Source organism: Gigantopelta aegis, chromosome 11, assembly GCF_016097555.1.
Source record: "Gigantopelta aegis isolate Gae_Host chromosome 11, Gae_host_genome, whole genome shotgun sequence".
NCBI lineage: Eukaryota > Metazoa > Mollusca > Gastropoda > Neomphalida > Peltospiridae > Gigantopelta > Gigantopelta aegis.
The window spans coordinates 4,437,666-4,459,607 of record NC_054709.1 but is presented as its reverse complement, the minus strand read 5'-3'; the positions used below and the strand labels follow the sequence as shown (position 1 = coordinate 4,459,607).

The window sequence follows — 21,942 nt, the reverse complement described above, 5'->3', positions numbered from 1 at the left end:
GAGCGCAGGAATTAAGATGCATAATGATAATGCTATTTTTAATTTACTCACGGAGGTCTTAACTATAAGTCGAAGTTTGAATACTCTAAACGTTTTGTTTTTTTTAATCTTGAACCAGTGTTCATAATTTATTATATATTCGTGATGTTCCGGTAATATCCGGACTTTGCCGATAATGTCCGACTCTTCATTCTCACTAACGTTACAATTACGACTATATAAATGAAATATCTTTACCATTTTTGTTATTGTCAGAGTATTTCATTTCAAATTAGATTGAATTACTACTTTAATATTTAAGCGATAAATATTGTTTATAGATCAAACTTTAAAAACTTGTTCAATGTTACGACTTTGAATTCACTTGCGGAAATACCTGGACAAGCTTGAAATGGCGTCGTTGGTGATGAGTAAATTTAAACTTTAAACAATGTCACAAACAAAACGATAATAGAAAATATCACTATACAAAGTAGTTGAATGTACAATGCCTTCAGGAAAAGTATGCACTATTAATTTATTGTTTACATGATTTTTTTCTTTCTTATTGATTCAAATTGAAGTTCGCATTTGACGATTTGACATTTGTTGACATGATTAAAGTCCAAAACATACTGTTTACAACTAGGCAAGACTTCCTTATTTTCCCCCATAACAAAATAGAAATATTTGTTAGAATTAGTTTAAGGTTAGGGTTAGCGATAGTTATAACTTATATACATACAATACCTTTTAAAACAATTTGTTCTATAAAACCAACATAATGTTTATATTTCATAATCCAGTCAGTGTTTCTGCCAGAAAGAGTTTTGGGTATGGTTCTATGGAATTGAATGGAACCCCAGTCAATAGAGGGTATTCTCCGATTCGGGTTGTGCGCGCATCCCGACAAACCGCTTGGTGGCAGGCCGCAGTTACCGTGACGACTACGGGACTGGGTGAAAACAAACCGTTATTTGCATGGGAGTTAATGGGAACATTAGAGGAATATCATTCATTACGGGACTTCTGTCCGCACAAATCGAAAATGCTGAAAACCTGAGCAGCCTTTGGCAGTACAAATCATATTATGATGATAGACAACAAGTTAGAAGTTTTCATATTTCCCGTAGACGAGGTTAAAAAACGTCTGTGGGCAAATGCTTGCAAAACGACAGGCGGAAAAGCATGGGCACCACGATCCAAATTTACCTACCTCTGTAGTCAACAGTTCATGTCTAGGGATGTAGGACTGTAATGCATTAACATGTCACACCTCATATTTATATATTTTGTACATTTATTGTAAATAAAATGTGATTACATATTTTGTGCATATTTGTAAATAAAATGTGGCATTGAATTAGCGTGTTTTCTTTCTTTTCTGCTTTAAAAAAAATACATTTAGGTGATTATGTAAAATTCTTATCAGTTTATTGATAGGTAAATACAAACGTACGCTTGGAACGTCTCCCAATAGTTTTATTTCCATTAACCTAAACATTTGCAAAATATAGAAAATTTTCTGAACAAGATAAAAGCCATAGGTTTATAATTGTCAACATGTTAATACAGAACAGGTTAAAATATGGTTCTTAAATTTCATGCTCATTGTAATATAGTATATATATATATATATATATATATATATATAACTAGCGTTGTAATAGATTTATTTAGTTTTTACTTAAAGGGACACATCCTAGTTACGTTTATTTGTTAACCATTACGGCGTTGTTTTTCGCTATTAAACCCCATTTTTCACAAATAAAATTGCACTTTACTTACATTTTATTATTTAGAATACACATTTCCATTCACCTGAAGTGCTTTTTGGTAATCCTGATGTTTGTAAAACCACGAAGTGCATTTTTTGCATTTTTTTCACAAAACGTGTTGTCGAGAAAAAAACTTTAAGCAAGCGAGGTCCAATCTATTTTTAATGTCACAGACGTTGGTATATCACGTGACCGTTATCATTTTTGTTCGGTTTGTTTTCTCGTGCACGGTTTGCACAATCAACATCCGATTTGTTGTTGTTCATTTGTGAGATTTTTCTTCACAGTTCGTGAACATTTTCAGTAACAATAAAGTTCAGACAAGTAAGTGTCTCAATACAAAACGTTACAAACCCTTAAAACCAATAATTTTGCTAAGTCTTACGATATCTGGAGAGGGGATATAACCAGGACAGAACAGTTGGAACATGTCCAGGAGAGGTGAAACGAACTCACCCTAAGTCTGTGAAATTTGTCGTGACGTAGGCATTGTTGTGCTTCTACCGGTGACATCAGAACACTAACTTTCAAAATTATTTCAAGCAATTGGGACATGGGGATTCCCATGGTATTTATCGATATAAAACCTGCTTTTTCACTCCATTTGATAAAAACGTGATCTAAGTGTGTTACAGGTTTGTAGATTAACCAAATTATAATTTATTTTCGCTGGATGGAACTAGGGTGTGCGGCTTTAAAGTCATTGGTATTAATTTACCCAGCCATACAGGTGCAGTGTGTTGTCAAGATATAGACGGACAGATAATTTATTAACAGGTAATTTATTAACGTCTCACCGTATGTGAATCACGCATTTACCAAATAAAACAAACATAAAAGTACATACGCCATTGTGGAATTATGAGAGACAGTATAGTTAAATAATACAAGCATGTACAATTAAAATACTAAAATAATAACACTATTATGTCTATAACATTGTAAAATACAAAATCAGGTTTTGGCTGTTACAAATGCAAGGTTGGGCACTGACATTAAAATACATAACTTTTTAAAATTAGGTAACAACAAAAAACAATTTACAGTATAACTGAGCATGTTGGAACAATTTAAAACGAAGATTCTCATAAAAACTGACAATTTATAAAAACATGAATTTTGCTTCTCAACAGATTGGTTATCACATATAGCCATAGGACAGAATCGTGTATCCGCTGGGCCATGGGCCGGTCTCTAACCGAATAGGAGCAACACCACATCGAAAGTTTGCAAAGGCAATACTATATCTAGTGGTGCATCCTTTAACTTTTGTAATGGCATTACTTCTCGTGTGAGTGTGAGTGTGGTGGTGGTTGGGGGGGAGGGGGGAGGATGAAGATGCAAAAGTTATATTTTTATATACATTTTTGCCCCCCACCCCACCCCTTCCCTCCACTTTAACTGGTTGTATGCTTCAAGTGACGCGATTTGTCGTGGTTTCCCTGCAATATGTACTCCTCAGGAGTGTTTGTAAGATAATCACACTCGATATTAGGTCACGAAGAATAGTCATTAATCTATAAATACTTGGGTAGTTTATAATAGACATTAATGCAAAGCACATGCTGACAGCACAACAGGAGGAACCGAAGCAAAGGAAAAAAAAAAAAAAAAGTATATACCCACCATGTCTGTTCAATCTATGCTTTCCAAAAAATATAAAAAATAAAATAAAATAATGTGTTGCTGCATCAATTTTGCAACTTCGGTTTGACCAGATACGGGTTTTATATTTATTCAGAGATTTATTCAGGATTTTTTGCCAATGTCCCATTTCTGATGGGATTCAGAAAATTGCTAGTATATCATAGGGGCCTACTGGTTTTTTTTTTGGTTTTTTTTTTTGTCAAGTCACTCAATAATGCAGTACACTACTGTTAAATTACTTTATTGGAACAGACATAATTAAATAAATATATATATTATGCATTTTTTGACATAGAAATTGATAATTTTCAGTGCCACTTTCTTTTGAGAAGGGGCCTATGTTCAAACCCACAGAACGTCTGGATAAATACCACTAGCGTAGGAAGTGGCCTGGGTTGGGGGGCATGTATTCCCCAATTTGTAGCAGTAGCGATAGTTTATATATATTTATAATTGTGTTTGTGTGTGTGTGTGTGTGTGTGTGTGTGTGTGTGTGTGCCTCCCCACACATTTTGGCACCTTCCTAAGCCCGTGAATACCTGTTATTATTTTATTATCTTCTTTTTTTTGGCGGGGTGGGGGGGGGGGGGGGCTTATAGCAACACTTTTGATGTTTTAATTGGCAGCAGACTATCGACTCTCCAACAAAACATCAGAAGTACCGGTATGCAATAACATGCATGCATGTTTATGCATAACTTAGCAATATACGTATGTTTATATGGCAACTTTAAGTAAAATTAACAAAACAATATTTTTATTTCACAACATATCATGTTCAGGTATAGTTATAGTATAACGAGAGTACTGGCAGAATCGAAAATAGAAGTACCGTGCTTCTCAATGGACAAAAATGTCTAACACTGATATGCGATTCGGTGTAAATATGCCATTTGTTTTCACCCACTTCACCCGTTGCTAGGCATGCAATGGTGAAGGTCAGCGGATGTGACGTGCAACACGAATTGGAGAATGGGGGGCCTCCCACAGAAAGAAAATTGGTTAAGTTTAGGGTTAGGTTTAAGAAAATCATATAGTAATGACAACTTCTCAGACATGAGTAATTAATTTTGTCAAAAGGTTAACTTAAAAAAAAATAAAATCTACTAAAACATTTGGGTATGGTGCCATGTATCGCTATGTTTTGCCTTTGAAAAATTAGTCATTTTGACTATTCTGTTTAAAATCTTCTCCACAAAGGTGCTTTTGATGGTGCTTTTGGAGGAAATATAGAACAGAAGACAGTTCATTCCATCAAGATACACCATATGAGATTTATAAGTATTAAAATGCAGTTTCACTTGTTGATCCACTGCATGGTCAAGTGGTTGGAGTACTCTACTCCAGTCCCATTTGTCTGGAGTTCGAATCCAGGCCTAACACTACGTCGTTTGTAGTGTTTAATTCAATGCCCTGTTGATATGGCTAATTCAATACCCTAAATTGGGGGAAAATACAGAACTCTTTCCCTAATTTGGACGCAACATTTTTTTTCTGCTTCAAGATTCATCATCTTGATAATCACTTAGTGCGTTAATGTTATTAACGGCTAGGGGTGTCATAATACAGTGATGCATCATGATGCTGCTTCTGATGATACCACACATGTATGATACTCTTGCTTGTGTACCGGTCCACATTTTGACCATGTATCGATTCCTGTATTAATTCCGTATTCATTTACAAACACCAATTTGTACTGGTAATAGCTTATTGACAAGTTATTTCCTTCAAAAAAACAAAAAGAAAATACAGTGGACACAGAATATGTTCCTGCTTATGTTAATATGTCTGATGTGATATTTCACAAATTCTACATTAAAACTGTGTTTAATCAGTGTTTTACTTTTATCAGGTTTATTTCTTATTTTCAAATTACTCCACTTAAGCTTCAACTTTTTGTTTTAATGGGGAAAGCATTGAGAATCGAGTATCGCAATATGTATCGTATCGTGGGCTATGTATCATGATACCAGGGTTGAAAATTAACATGAAAACCACGGTCACCAGTAGGGCCAGTTGAAGACCTATCTTACTGGCCCTTCTCAAATTCAACTAGCCCACGAATTATCACATTGTAATTAAAATGCACAGCCAAAATCAAAACTAGAATATTCTTTGTTGAATAATAATCATGTGCTCACCATATATAGGCCTAGTATGTTTCCTTCAAAAGGAAACCGATGAATTGGCATGTAACTTCACAATAAATACAGTTAAAAATTATATAAAAACATGTTATCAAATTTTAAAGCCATACCAACTCAAATAACATTTTTTTTAAAAAGAGAAAGAAATCCAGTATAAACCAAAATAATTCTTTACAAATTACCATTAAATTATGATGATTAAATCTCATTACAGCGGTTAAAACAAAATGCTAGAACAGCCGAGGTATACAGCTTGACTTGCATTGTCTCTGAAGTAAAAACAAATAATGCAATACAAAGAGAATAAAGGTAGAACTGCACATGCTTTAGTATATAAAGCAAGTGTCAGGGTGGCAGTCCTCTGTGGCGATGCAAGAAGGGGTACGATCTCCAGTATCAGATTTCCTCGGGAGTGGACAAAGCACGCACATGTGTGCGTTTATTTTGGATATTGTAAATGCTACATTAGTAGGCTACTAATAAAATAAATATCAAAAGAAAAATAAATCTGTAAAAAAAAAAACCCCACATTTTACCAAAATATACAATGTACTTAGTTATTATATTACATAGCATAATGGTATATATACTTATTGTTTATTACAGTAATATTTGGACAGTTATGTCATTGTGTAAGTCTTGATGTTCTTATTTAAGGCAAATCGCTTAAATTTAAAACCATATCAACAACAACAATCAGTTAACTGACCTTTGAAATAAGCCCTGTGCTGTAATAATGGAAAAGGTCATTGTTATTTGTATATATATGAGCATGTGCTCACGTTAGTGTGAGTTAAAACTCCAAGATAGATTTTGATTTTGCCCTAGAATAATGTAAGGTAATTAAATATGATTCCTTTTTACCATAACATTGAATAACAATTGTCAAATAGTAGCTCTACTAGATAATTATGGCGTATCCAGTCCATTCTAATAAGCCGAACTTTTTAAAAAATACTAGTACATGCATCTTGAGCTCTATTTTTAGAAGACCAGGTCCAAAACCACAGGAGCTGAATCTGGCACTGTTAAAATATAGAGCATGTTCTATGTCTTCTGCTGCAGTAGTTTGTGCCAACACAGACATGATGTGTTTTGTCATATTCGATTCGGTTTTAGTGTCTTTGTTTTTCAACTGGTACCATACTCGTCAGACCCTAATATCGATAGTCGCCTAACGGACTACCTTTGTAAAATTCTTAGTCGCTCATATCCAATAAAGGTCGCCATGGTCGACCAGGCAACTGCTAATTTTCAACCCTGTGATACACATCTTATCGTGAGCTACATGTAGGTATATCATGACACCAATCTAATTAAAATTAGCTACAAGAATTTGAAAACATTCGGGATTATTCTGAGGGTATATGAAATGATTCGGGTGAATTACGAAGTATGCCGGAAACTAATTGCAATATAACATTTTATGTAAAATTTGTTTCAAGACGAAAAAAACACCCTGTGATGGTATAGCCATAAAATCTGTTTATACTAATATACAATCCAGAGTTTATTACTGCACTTTTCCCACTGTTTTTGCAATGTTGAAATGGACCAACAAGTTCGCCTATTGCATAAATGTAGTCTCGCCCGATATTTTTTTAATTTGTATGCTCCCGAATAACGCTATAAAAGGCGAAGTGTAATTGGTCGATATTTAAATTATTATTTATAGATGAAATGTCACCTGGACATGGGAGTCCACACAATGCTGTTAGATCTACTGGTAGACCCAGTAGAGCTAATTTTAATCAGATTGTCATGACACCTACTAACACAGCTGGTAAAGAGTTGTAGATATTTAGAAATGACTTTCGAGTTAATGTAATCTATAATTACACTTAACATTTCATCACATCAGTGATTTTGAACTGAATTATGGGTGGGACACAGCCCAGTGATAAAACACAGTCCATCTGGAATCGATCCCCATCGGTGAACCCATTGGGCTATTTCTAATTCCAGCCAACTGGTGCACCATGACTGGTATATCTTGTCTGTGTGATGGTGCATATATAAAAGATTCCTTGCTACTAATGGAAAAATGTAACAGGTTTCCTCTTTAAGGTTATAGGGACAAAATTATCGAATGTTTGACATCCAATAGTCGATGATTAATAAATCAATGTGCTCTAGTGGTGTTGTTAAACAAACTTCTTTTTTTGTGCTTACTTATTTTATAATTTTTGTTTGTTTTGCGGGGGGGGGCCCAAAATTTATTGCCTTGAAATGACAGATTCCAAATACCAGATTGCAACCATTTTGTTTATATCGACTTTGCTGACATCATCTAGGACCAAACAGCAAAACTGTTGCCACTGCCCCCTTTTTTTATTTTTTGAATTCATGTTAATATACTGCTAATTCCATATTCCAGAAATTGAGATATAACACACTGGCTTAGGAAGCGGGGTTGGGGGGGAGGGGGGGCTCCCATTTTTCAGATATTTTGCTTTATATTTGCTTTAAAATAGTGTAAAAGTGTGTAAATATAAAAGTGTGGCCACCACCCCCCCACCCCCACCCCACCCCCCCCCCCACACACACACTTTTTGGCACCTTCCTATGCCACTGTAACATGTTTTAGAAATTAACTATTCACATGCATTATGATGTAGATTAGTATTATAAATATTCATTTTATTTCGCCACACATGTACTAAGATGTCATTTGCTTTGTCACAGTCGGGAAACAATTTGTTTCAAAATTTCGATTTACGAGTTTATTATATTTAAATTGATTAGTAATTAATATTTAACATTTTAGAATTGTGTATCAATCTCTGAAATGTACATGTACATAGCAGGGAACATGTTGTTTTTCAAAATCTTGATCAGCAATATTTCTAGTGAATTGAAAATTGATTAACAAACTACTGTGTTACATTATAAAATTGTTTAGTGATCTGTGAAATGTACATAGCAAGGAACATGTTGTTTTCAAAATCTCGATCAGCAATATTTCTAGTGATTTGAAAATTGATCCACAAACTACTGTGTTACGTTATAAAATTGTTTAGCGATCAGTGAAATGTGTGTTGTAAAGCGTGATGCGATACCGAGCAAAATGTTCCCTGCATAGTGAATCCTAAATAAAATGTGACCTGGTTGTGTTTTCATTTTAATGCTAATTGCATGCACTTGGTCAGCAGCGTGTTCATTTCACTGCATTGCATATTAAAGGGACATTCCTTAGTTTTTAAACACTAAGAAATAGTTTGTTACTATTAAAGCCGTTTTTGATAACTGAAATCATACTTTACTTATTTTGTGGTTTAGATTATCAATTTCCGTACTTTCGAAGTGTTGTTTGGTCATCCTGGTGTTTTTAATATCATAAAATGCATTTCTCATATTTTTAAAAACGCACGTGCATCTGAGAAGTAATAGTTATGGAGTCGAGTTTGAGTCGAGTTTTGCTCTATTTTTACCATTTCAAAGTCACAGACTCATGTTTCACTCAATTGTATATTTATCCAAATGTGTTACAGGTTTGTAGAATAACTAAACTTAGTGTTCATTTTCACGGGTTGAAACTAGGGTCTGTCCCTTTAACTAAACTTAGTGTTAATTTTCACGGGTTGGAACTAGGGTCTGTCCCTTTAACTAAACTTAGTGTTAATTTCCACGGGTTGGAACTAGGGTCTGTCCCTTTAACTAAACTTAGTGTTAATATTCACGGGTTGAAACTAGGGTCTGTCCCTTTAACTAAACTTAGGGTTAATATTCACGGGTTGAAACTAGGGTCTGTCCCTTTAACTAAACTTAGTGTTACTTTTCACGGGTTGAAACTAGGGTCTGTCCCTTTAACTAAACTTAGTGTTAATTTTCACGGGTTGAAACTAGGGTCTGTCCCTTTAACTAAACTTAGTGTTAATATTCACGGGTTGAAACTAGGGTCTGTCCCTTTAACTAAAGTAAGTGTTAATTTTGACGGATTGAAACTAGGGTCTGTCCCTTTAACTAAACTTAGTGTTAATTTTCACAGGTTGAAACTAGGGTCTGTCCCTTTAACTAAACTTAGTGTTAATTTTCACGGGTTGAAACTAGGGTCTGTCCCTTTAACTAAACTTAGTGTTAATTTTCACGGGTTGAAACTAGGGTCTGTCCCTTTAACTAAACTTAGTGTTAATTTTCACGGGTTGAAACTAGGGACTGTCACTTTAACTAAACTTGGTGTTAATTTTCACGGGTTGAAACTAGGGACTGTCCCTTTAACTAAACGTAGTGTTAATTTTCACGGGTTGAAACTAGGGTCTGTCCCTTTAACTAAACTTGGTGTTAATTTTCACGGGTTGAAACTAGGGACTGTCACTTTAACTAAACTTAGTGTTAATTTTCACGGGTTGAAACTAGGGTCTGTCCCTTTAACTAAAGTTAGTGTTAATTTTCACGGGTTGAAACTAGGGACTGTCACTTTAAAGGTTTGTTTTCAAACAAGTTCAGTTTGTGTCCGGGTATGCTGGTACACATAACTTTCTTAATTCACATGTTAACTAATTGTGACTCTAGCGATTAAGCTCCAATGTCATATAACCGTAAATAAAATGTGTTGAGTGCGTCGTTAAATAAAACGTTTCCTTCCTTCCTTCCTTCCTGTTGATTAAGGAGCAGGACGTAGCCCAATGGTAAAGTGCCCGCTTGATGCATGGTCAGTCTGGGATCGATCCCCGTTGGTGGGCCCATTGGGCTATTTCTCATTCCAGCAAGTGCACTACAACTGGTATATCAAAGGCCATGGTATGTGCAAACCTGACTGGGGAATGGTGCATGTAAAAGATTATTTGCTAATAATGGACAAATGTAGCGGGTTTCCTTTCTGAGACGATACCTCAAAATTACCAAATGTTTGACATCCAATAGCCGATTATTAATAAATCAATGTGCTCTTGGTGTTAAACAAACCAAACAATCTGAGCAGTATGTATGTTACCTAATTCTGGTAATTTAATGCCCTGCGTGTTGCCATATTTGCATGTGTTATGTACATTGTGTGTACATGTACACTTCTTGTGATCCAGTTAAAATGGACCATTGATAACGTGTGTCATTGCCTGTTTAAAGTGCCTATCAGGCAGGTTACCAACCACCCGCATACAGCAAAATATTATCTAAAAAATCAAGTAGACAGCAAAAGATTATCAGAATCTGTATTGGTTATCATATTCTTCAATTTAAAGCTACAATCTCTACACCACCTTTTAAATAACTATTACTAACCAGGGTTTCTGCCACACGGTACGAAGAGTAAAATTACCTGGGAACCCTAAAATCTTGGAAATTAATGGAGACAATTTTTAGAAAGATTATATAGTACTTATAAGAGAACTGCTGTTTATAATTTGTCAGACTAGATGAAATGTCAGCCATGTTCAATTTGCAGATATTTCAAACCCATAACCACCTAGTAGGTGCACTTACATGTATGATCTGGGGGTTTTTTATTACTGTACTTAACTAAATTAATTTTTTGACAAAAAGCCTGCTAACTGCAAAATACAGGTACAAATTCAGCAATAATTTGCAAAAATATTTTAAGAAATATATTTAATTAGTCTGCTTTTGAAATGCAGTGTTCAATTTCAAAAGATTTCAAAAGATTTCAAACTCATAATCACTTAGTAGGGACACTTATGATCTGTTTTGTTTTTATTACTTAAAAAAAAAACCTCAAGTTATTTTCTGACAGAAAGCCTAACTACAAAATACAAATTTGGCAATATAATTTGCACAAATATTTTAAGAAATGTATTTTTTAACTAGTCTGCATTTGTACACATAGACCGGCCTCAGTGGCGTCGTGGCAGGCCATCGGTCTACAGGCTGGTAGGTACTGGGTTTGGACCCCAGTCAAGGCATGGGATGTTTAATCCAGATACCGACTCCAAACCCTGAGTAAGTGCTCCGCAAGGCTCAATGGGTAGGTGTAAACCACTTACACCGACCAGTGATCCATAACTGGTTCAACAAAGGCCATGGTTTGTGCTATCCTGCCTGTGGGAAGCACAAATAAAAGATCCCTGGCTGCTAATCGGAAGAGTAGCCCATGTAGTGGCGACAGCGGGTTTCCTCTCAAAATCTGTGTGGTCCTTAACCATATGTCTGACGCCATATAACCGAAAATAAAATGTGTTGAGTGCGTCGTTAAATCAAACATTTCTTTCTTTCTTTCTTTGTACACATAACCATGTACATTAGAATTCTGAAGTGACATCCTCTATTATATATATGTGTGTGTGTGTGTGTGTGTGAATTTCACTAAAACTGCATTTGAAGGTGATATATATACTTTGAATAAAAATGACATATCACACATGTATCTATACCTCGATCACTGTGCATTTTTTTTTCGTGGAGTGGTTAATTGTTGTTTTTTTTAACATTTAAAATTATGAAGAGCCATTTAAGATACTAAATTCATATCTAATCTTGAGCATTGATATTTAATCCTTTTGTAGTACTCTTCTTTTAAAAAAAAAAATCACATGCTAAGGGAAGCTAAAATTACTCTCCTTGACCTACATCTAGTCTAGGGGAAGTAATGGAGAGCCAGTGTTATAGAACTCCCCTTAAACAATGAGATCGGATAACAAGAAGAAGAAAAGAGTTTATCTCTTCTTTAAAATAAACCTGAGATTGCGGCTTTAAAAAAATTGTTACCGTGGCCTAATACAGGTCTTTATTTTGTGTCTTTTTAGCCACGTTCAAAAGATGACACCTGGACGACAGATGAATTATCTAGAGCCCTTAAGGTACAACACACATGTAATACAGTTTGTATGTGACAACATGTAATACAGTTCGTATGTTGCAACATGTAATACAGTTTGTATGTGACAACATGTAATACAGTTCGTATGTTGCAACATGTAATACAGTTTGTATGTGACAACATGTAATACAGTTCGTATGTTACATCGTGTGATACAGTTAGTATGTTACAACGTGTAATACAGTTTGTATGTTATAACATGTAATACAGTTCATACACAAATGTATGTTACAACATGTAATACAGTAGTGTTTCAATATATCTAGAATTACATCATGACGTAGTCTGTGCCGTTCTGTTGGGTGATAAGTGTAAATAACAGACCCCAGTTACTCTGCCCATAGCCAAGTTAATCAACTGCTTGATTTTATACAAAGTGGCAAATACAAATAAATTTTGGTTGAATTCAAAGCCACTTTTTAATAATTACCTACCGAGTTCTAAAATTCTTCACAAACCTGAAAATTAGCTTAAAAAATAATAATTTCAGTTTGAGATTTGAAATACATGAAGTCATAAAGATAAATAGTTGTGTAAAAGGTGTTAGTTTTTACCGTTTTGTACTCCGTTAAAACATGTACATGTGTATGTGCAATCACATGGCTTGATTTTTGTTTGGATCACTGTTTTGTGCACATGCACATATCTATAACTAAGTAATTGTTTTAATTTTTAGAATGCATATACAGTGAAACTTGTCTAAACTGGATCACACCACAGACCTAATATCTATCAGATATATAGACAGGTTCCGGTGTTTAAGAAACCGGTTGTGTGTTAGACTTTACAAAATTCGGGACCATGAAACTTGGCTGGTTTTGACAGGATTCCGGTGTTTAGAGACCGGTCCGGTTTACACAGGTTTCACTGTGTTTTGCTTGCTGAAGAAACTGCCTTCACATGAGGTACTTTCACTTACATGTAATTACTGCAGTTATTTTCACCCTGACTTGGTTTCGAGTTGAAATGCAGAAAAGCACACTGCAGTTACTTGTATCTACCTGTACATCCACAAAACCCAGTTAAGGATATTTTATGTGCCCTTTCCTATTGGCGGGAAGGTACATACCATAGCCCTTGATATGTTGATAAGTCATCAATCACTCAGGAATTTTTCTTTTTTGGCACGGGGTGTGGGGTGTGTATCTACATACAACTACTTAGAATGAAAATTGTACATGTATATTAGCAGTGTGTGCACTTCAAAATTATTGGAAGATTTTGTTTTCATTTTGAGTAGGGCTAGATGGGTGTCCAGGTCTGACCCCCTCAACACACACCCCAACCCAGCACTGGTGGGGGGGGGGGGGGTAATCTCAGTAGAACAGATTTATGTATCCTGGTTGTTTCAAAATGAAAGTATGATCCAAAGGTAAAATTGAGTACAAATGTCTGACTTAATAGTGAAATTGACTTGCAAAAGTCTGATGTAAATTAAGGTAACATTGAGTAATGAAAGTCTAATGTAATGGTAACATCGGGTATCAAAAGTCTGATGTAAAGGTAACATTGAGTAATAAAAGTTTAATGTAAATGTAAAATTGATTAGCAAACATCTGATGTACATAAAGGTAAAATTGAGTAATGAAAGTCCGATGTATGTATGTAAAACTGAGTAGCAAAAATCTGATGTAAAGGTAACATTGAGTAATGAAAGTGACGTTTAGATAAAATTTGAGTAGCAAAAGTGATCTAAAGGTAACATGTAATGAAAGTCTGATGTAAAGGTAAAATTGAGTAGCAAAAGTCTGATGTAAATTTAAGGTAACATTGAGTAATGAACGTTTAATGTAAATATAAAATTGAGTAGCAAAAGTCCGATGTACATAAAGGCAACATTGAGTAATGAAAGTGATGTATATATATATATATAAGTAAATTGAATAACAAAAGTCTGATGAAAATTGAGTAGCAAAAGTGTTGTACATACAGGTAACATAAGAGTAATAAAAGTCTGATGTAAAGGTAACATTGAGTAATGAATGTCTGATGTATATAAGTAAAATTGAGTAGCAATAGTGTAATGTAAAGGTGAAATTGAGTAGCAAAGGTCTGATGTACATAAATTAGGTAACATTGAATGATGGAAAGGTAAAATTGAGTAATGGAAGTCTTATGTGAAGGTAACATTGAGTAACAAAACTGATGCAAGGTAACATTGAGTAGCAAACGTCTGATGTAAAGGTAACATTGAGTAATGAAGGCCATGTATAAAAGATAAAATTGAGTAATGAAATAGATGTAAATTAAGGTAACATCGAGTAATGAAAGTGATGTAAAGTTGACATTGAGTGATGAAAGTGATGTCACTGTAACATTGAGTAAGAAAAGCCTGATGTAAAGGTAACATTGAGTAATTAATACAGATCTATGTTTGTGTTGTGTCTGTAGGGAAACCGGGATGACTTGGAGAGGAAGAGACATCGCCGCGATGCAGATGAGAAGCACCGACACCATGACGACGATGGTGAAATGTTTTACACTTAGGCAGACGTGCAGCCCATTCCGTAAAATCCCAAGATAGAAATTGATGGGGGGGGGGGGGGGGGGGCAGCAAATGGGCACAATATGCTTTCTAATAATCAACTTCATGATGGCTATTTCTCATACCAGCCATGCAGTGTACCATGATTGGTATATCAAAGGCTGTGGTGTGTGCTATCCTGTTTGTGGGATGGCGCAAACGGTCTCTAGCTGCTAATGAAAACATTTGGCTGTAATCCTCTGTATGTCAGAATTACCAAATGTTTGACATCCAATAGCCAATGATTAATAAATCGTTATTTGGTTATTCCAAAAGTGGATTAAATCCATGAATCATGTATTATAGTTGTGTCGGTGTCATTTCAGTGCAGAGTTTAGGCCAGAGGGTACGGAGGCTAAAATTACTCGTATATTATATACCATAAGATTTTGAAAATTGATGGATACATTTTTTGAAAGATTATATAGTAAAAGAACTGCTGTTTAAAATGTGTCAAAGTACGTGAAATGCAGTATCCATTATAGCCTCACAGAATTTCCCATTCTTACCTTCACAGAACAAAGCGGATATCCTACGTCGTTAACTAAGTTATTCTCTATAAATTGACATCTCATGGAGTTAATGTGTTTTTGTGAAAACACTCTTCAGATGTAGTATATTATACTGGCTGGCGTCTGACGGTTTGTATATATTGTTGTTTTCAGAAGGAAGAGATCGCCGGAGACGTAAAGATGAACTGAACGGCCATGACGCCCGGCGACGCCCACCTGTCGATGACGAAAAGAAAACGCCCCAGAAAGAGAGCACCGTAAGTAGCACGTGTCACGTACAGTATGTTACATTGTAAGTGTTCATTTCTCACGGTTTTCGTTGTGTTCACGGAGATTTATCCTGGCGTTCTGTGGGTCCCAACATATAAACCCCTTCCCAAAAGAAATACGTGGCACAGAAAATTGATAATTTCTGAACTTAATATTCCCAATATAATATATATATATATATATATATATATCTTTATATATTTAATTATGTCTGAAAATTGAATTAACAGTGGTGTATTGCATCATTCAGTGGCCTGAAACAAATATTCCAAGTGTGATTTACTTGCGCTAATTTCCCCAATCCCATCGGACATGAGACCATATGACAAAACATCCTGGATAAATCCCTGGTTTATAGTGTAACATACCCAGGGCTAGCTCTGCCACTCGCCAAATTCGTCAATTAAACAGGAAAATAAAACTTGGCTAACAATTTGCCGAATTTGGTCTGAAAATCGGTAGCCAAATGCTATATATAGTTTCAATTTATCAAACACAATATAACCAAATTAAAATAATTTTCATTTGACATTAATTGGGGCGGTTCCCGCCGGTGGGCTATTTCTCGTTCCAGCCAGTGCACCATGCACAACTGGTATATCAAAGGCTGTGGTATGTGCTATCCTGTCTGTGGGATGGTGCATGTAAAAGATCCCTTGTTACTAATGGAAAAATATAGTGGGTTTGCTCTATGACTGTTAAACTGACCAAATATATGACATCCATTAGCGGATGATTAATAAATCAATGTGCTCTAGTGGTGTCGTTAAACAAAATAAAACAAACTTGACATTAATTGAAAACTTAAAAAAATAAATAAAATAATAATAATTAAATTTTCCAAAACAAGAAACTGAATTTACCAAAATCAGAAAAATAGGAACATCATTCCCCTAATTATACCACCACGAACAAAAGTGATTTCACATTAAATCATTTAACAATACCAAAAATTGGTTATTTTGACTAACTGAATCTGTGTCGGCAATTTCTTTTTTTAAATCTGTGTTTCATTATGAGTTTAAAAAAAAAAAAAAAAAAAATTTCCAAAACAAGAAACTGAATTTACCAAAATCAGAAAAATAGGAAAATCATTCTCCTAATTATACCACCACGAACAAAAGTGATTTCACATTAAATCATTTAACAATACCAAAAATTGGTTATTTTGACTAACTGAATCTGTGTCGGCAATTTCTTTTTTTTAAATCTGTGTTTCATTATGAGTTTAATTCAATTTTTAACATAATATTGCATTGCTGAAGTATGGTGCACATTGTAATGGCTGTACCTGTGTACAGGTAGGTGCACGAAAGACTAAAACAAGTATTGAAATACATGAAGTTAATTTGAAAGCTTTTATATTTTCGTGAGCCGCATTTATCAGCAATAATCATGGTTACATATATAGATTTTGATAGGTAAAAATCTCTTGTCAGTTCCAGAAATATGATTATAATGTTTGCTAAAACACAATCTAATGCCAAATTGAAGATACTTCGTAGACTCGGGGGTTAAGAAAATATCCCATTGCCCGATGCCTGGAGTATGTTTGATGTGCAAGATCTAACTTGCCCATGGGCAAATGAACTATTAATTTAAAATAATTTTTCAACCCCTAGTCTGAGGTACACATGTACATACAATACAAAGTTGTTGTTTTGTTGATGTTTTTATTGTACATGTAATTGTTTATTGTTTGTTTTATTATTTAGATTTGGCCATCTTAATTGTGTGGTTTTTTAAAGTTTTTGCTTTGAGCCTGCTGACCAATAAAGTTTCCATCATGTATTTCTCATTGGCCATAATTTGTATCACTTTTTTAATTTACAAAAAAAAAAAAATATATATATATAATTGAAGTTAACATAATTACAATAATAATATAATTAAAACGTGTTCACCAAAAGCAATTTGTTGAGTTACAGCAAACCAAAATATTTAAGACGGCCATGTTGTTTATGAGTTACTGTTATGTTTAACGTTGTTCATACATGTAATTCTTGAAAAGGTCACAAAAAATGTTTTCATACAGTAAAGAGACTTAATATAGTCTGTGCAAGTTATTGAAAAATGTGTGAGAGCAACATACATTTATAAGTCGTCGTTGCCATGGTAAAATTCGAACTCATGGCATTTGCCGTCATTGCCATGGTAAAATTTTGAACCCTGCCAGGATCAATGTGTTCTAGTGGCGACATTAAATAAAACAAACTTTACTCTTTTTTTTTGAACAAAATGTTCCCTGCCTACAGCTGATGATCGATGGGAATTATCACTACAGTTAGTATTATTTAAGCTTCTTTTTTTTCTAATGGACAGTGACCTTTTCATGGATTTGTTTTTGAAATGCACATTTAACCACTGAAAAAAGAGCATGTGTTCAGGGCACAATATTTCTGTTCATGTCCATCGTTCTGTTTGTATGTCCATCACACCTTTTATTTCACCTGCTAGGTCTAACAAAATGGATGACTTTTAGCATTTCACAGGCCGCTATTTTGAACCCTGAACACATCTGTAGTAAAATAGCAACTAACTGGATATGAATATAATAATTACAAACTTTCTGCTGTTACTCGATTTACTTTATTCTGATTCCATGATGTCGCAAAAACACTGAATGTTTTCAATCAATAAACCTAACAAAAATGACATCATTACCGGTATCGCCAATTTGGACATCAATCATTACGTGAAAAAGGTCATGAACAGATCTAAGTTAGAATCTGTTGGGTTTTTTCTTTTCAATTTAGCGTTATGTCAAACAAATGGCATTTTCACTAATTAAGTATTCATAAAGGAGAAACTGATCAGAGTTTTCTACAAAGTGTATTTTTATAAAGAAATAAGTGGTGTTGTTTTGCTACGCTGTGTAATTTTATACAATTTGTGACTTACACGTGTATGCATGTAGACATCAATCAATTCAGCAAAAAAAAAAAGAAGAAGTATAATTCACCAATGTAAAAACAAACTACATACGGTATAAATTGACGTCTGGTTACCTAAGATTTAGAAATATTGTCCCCTGAACATGTTATATTAACATTCCTAAGTGGAACGGAAGCAATAGGAAAGTATTATTGAAGGAAGAGTAATGCTCACCGATGTAAAATTGGATCCACGAACACTGGATTGAAAACACACCCCAGCTTTACAGAGATTTTGGAAGTTTCAGATACGAAGACCATGGCGATGATTAAATGACATCATCCTACTAAGTTTAGAATGAACAGAGAGAGAGAGAGAGAGAGAGAGAGTAGTCTTTTAACATGCCCCTATACCACTAAGGTTTTGGGCACCATGAATGAACAGAAACTATAACTATAAGAAAGATAACTTCAGTATGTTTTGGAGCATCACTGTTTTGATATTTTTATAGAACGACGGACGAAGAAGGCGTAATTTTTCTCCTGAACCCGACGTACACATCACAGAGGTACAGTACGCACACACTTTATTGTCACCGTGCAAGTGAGGTGGACTGATTTTTAAAAAACATTTTTTAAAGAATATTTTCCCAGATATTCGCTATTCAATGGTAGTTACTGTACAGTAGTAGTTACTAATACTAATAGTACATGTTATGGTAATGTTCAGTAAGATTAATTAATTAAGGTTAGTGGAATAATAAATTAAATCTAATTTTTTTGTAAAGAGTATTTATCATGTGCTCAGAATGATATTGTAGGATTATTATTAGGCACGGCGGAGCAGAGGGGCTCTAGCCCACTCCCCTCCTCCTTCCCCCCCCCTCAAAAATTCTGAATAAAAAAATATTATTGGCAGTAAATCTTGAAGCAGAGATGAATTTTACATGTAGAATGCAGGAAATTGAATTTCAGGACATCTAGTTTTTAAAATTTTATGGGGGAACATACCCCTGAACCACCTAAGAAATTTTGCACCTTCAATCTCAGTCAGTCCCCCATTCCCCCATTCCCCCCACCCATGTCTACTTTCTTCCGCCATCCCTGTAACAAATTTAAAAAAAGGTATAATTACGCATTAAGACTTTTTCCTTTCAGGAAGAAAGAGAGAGGCAGAGACGAGAAAGGCGAGAGAAACGGGAGAGGAAAGAAGGAAAAACGGTTTGTTGAAGTTTGTAATGGGTTTGTTTTATGATTTCTGTTGGGGAAAAAATGTGAAAAAAGGTAGGAGAGTAATTTCTTGCCCACTGGAGACAGGCTTGTCCAGCTTTTGCATGGTGCTAGGAAAATCTGTCTGACACTAGGGCTAAATAAATCTGTCTGACCCAAGGGCTAGACGATTTCTACATACGCGTGACGTTATAACTCATACTTTACAACGATTGACATCATAACTCATGGTTTTCAGGATTCTGTTTGCCATTTCACGTCGTATCATTGTTTTAAAATATATGAACAAAGTATTTTCAACTTATTTATTGGTAAGTTGTTACATTTTTATGAGCATGAGCTGGACTATATTTCCCCCGCATATGATTAAATGAGTTTGTAGTTAACATGTTTACGAATCATTCTACAATAAACAAACCATCGCTTTCAAACTTAATCTTTTGTTACTGAAATTAAATGGGCAAGAAAAAGAATCAATCACCGTTGTGAGGTATAGATATGGCAATTCCAATTCTCGGGTTGGAATTGCCTTATCTATACCTCACAACGGTGATAGATTCTATTATTATTGTAGTTGCTAATAATGAGGTTCAGACTTTAACACAAAGTGATATGTGGTATTCAAAATGTTTTTAATTGAAGACACGTACCCTAATCTTGATCAGCCCATGAAAATGGACACTATTAAGTTTTATTAATCTCCAAACATGTAACACATCTGAGTAAGGTTACAACAGAGAAGCTGAAGTCCATGATGTTTAAATGGAGAAATACGGTCTTAAAAATAACTAGAGCCTGTTTCGATAACAGTTATTTTTCTCAGACAAACATGCATTTTTAGAATTATGATAAATGCATTTCGGAGTATTACAAAAACCTGGATGACCAGAATCACTTCAGGTGTACAAAAATTAATATTCTAGATAATAAAATGTAAGTACATATAATTTAAATTATAAAAAACAAATGGGTTTAAGAGTGAAAAATATGTCGTAGTGTTTAAAAACTTGGTTCTGTTTCCTCTTTAAACTCTTTGTAGGACGACAAACGAAGGCCAAAGAAGGAAGAGAAGCCGCTGATTATTAACGATGACGGTGGCGATTACGATCGCAGACGTCGGGACAAAGACAACGGTGATAATCGGAAACACCGGGACCGGAGAGAGGACGAAGTGAGACGGGCTGATGATGAAGACGATTACCGAAAACGACACAGGGACGACGACCACCGACGTCACAGAGACGATGTCAGTTACTTGATATTTATTTATTTTATTATATATATATATTTTTTTTTTTTTTTTAAATTGTCTTATGCATTTCTTTCTCTTTTTTTTAAATGTCTCTGGTCCCTTTCCCTTTTTTTTTCTTTTTTTTTAATTTCCATCTCATTTCTTCCCAATCTGGTAGCTCTTTATTTTCTTTCAACTTTTATTTTCTGTCCGCCTCCACATTCCAGTCCTTGTCTCTTCAATGATGACAGGCCGATTGCTGCCAAACCTGTTATGTCTCATTAGCATTTTGCTGTTTAAACCACTTTGGTGGATGTTCAGCGGTCACTTCTGGCATTGTTGTGAGGACTTGTAAACACCTACTATAAACTCAAATGATTATTTTTTAACCCTTTAACACGGAGAACAAGATTTACATCGCTTACTGCTTTACGGGGAAAAGTGACACATCTGTGTAATTTTAGCAGTGCTAGCTGTGAATCAAACATGTTTTTTGACTATGCATTTCGTGCAAGTATGTTTTTATCAGTCATTAATTTAACAGGAAATATAATTCTATTAATAAGAAAGGCTGGTAACTCTGCTGTAAACAAAATTGTGGCCCACATGAAATTTACATGTGATTTGTTGGCTATTTTTATTTACAAAGCAAACAGTTCATAAATGTTTCTAAAATCTACATAGTTAAATAATATATCTATTTTCACTATTTTACAGTTATTCTTTTTGTTATTTTATTAATTAAACTGGAATTTTATTGATTTTATTCAGTGATTTTTGTCAAATGACTTCCCTCGCGGGAGGTGTGGCTTAAAAGTATATCTCCCCTTAAAAGGGTTAAACAATTTTAATTTTTTTTTTTTTTTTTTTTTTTTTTTTTCTGTGGGGGTGGCAGTGTATTGCAAATTGAAGATGACTTCATGTATAGTAAATATTTTTATTAGTAAAATTACTAAATTAATACGCTATTTCAATT

General features: G+C 34.6%; 1 protein-coding gene across 3 annotated transcripts in view; it reads left to right on the top strand.

Moving 5' to 3' along the window:
- Positions 1 to 375: 375 nt before the first annotated feature.
- The window catches only part of LOC121385218 (cytoplasmic dynein 2 intermediate chain 1-like), a 78,482-nt gene continuing 56,915 nt past the window's right edge, over positions 376 to 21,942 (top strand). The window contains exons 1-7 of one of the 3 annotated variants that reach the window (XM_041515798.1): positions 376 to 502; positions 12,253 to 12,306; positions 14,718 to 14,793; positions 15,516 to 15,619; positions 19,018 to 19,074; positions 19,664 to 19,726; positions 20,775 to 20,981. In XM_041515798.1, coding sequence (XP_041371732.1) covers positions 488 to 502; positions 12,253 to 12,306; positions 14,718 to 14,793; positions 15,516 to 15,619; positions 19,018 to 19,074; positions 19,664 to 19,726; positions 20,775 to 20,981 — 576 coding nt within the window. In that variant the 5' untranslated portion in view covers positions 376 to 487. The remainder of the gene's footprint in view (positions 503 to 12,252; positions 12,307 to 14,717; positions 14,794 to 15,515; positions 15,620 to 19,017; positions 19,075 to 19,663; positions 19,727 to 20,774; positions 20,982 to 21,942) is intronic. The other 2 variants (XM_041515800.1, XM_041515799.1) reach the window with 2 other exon arrangements.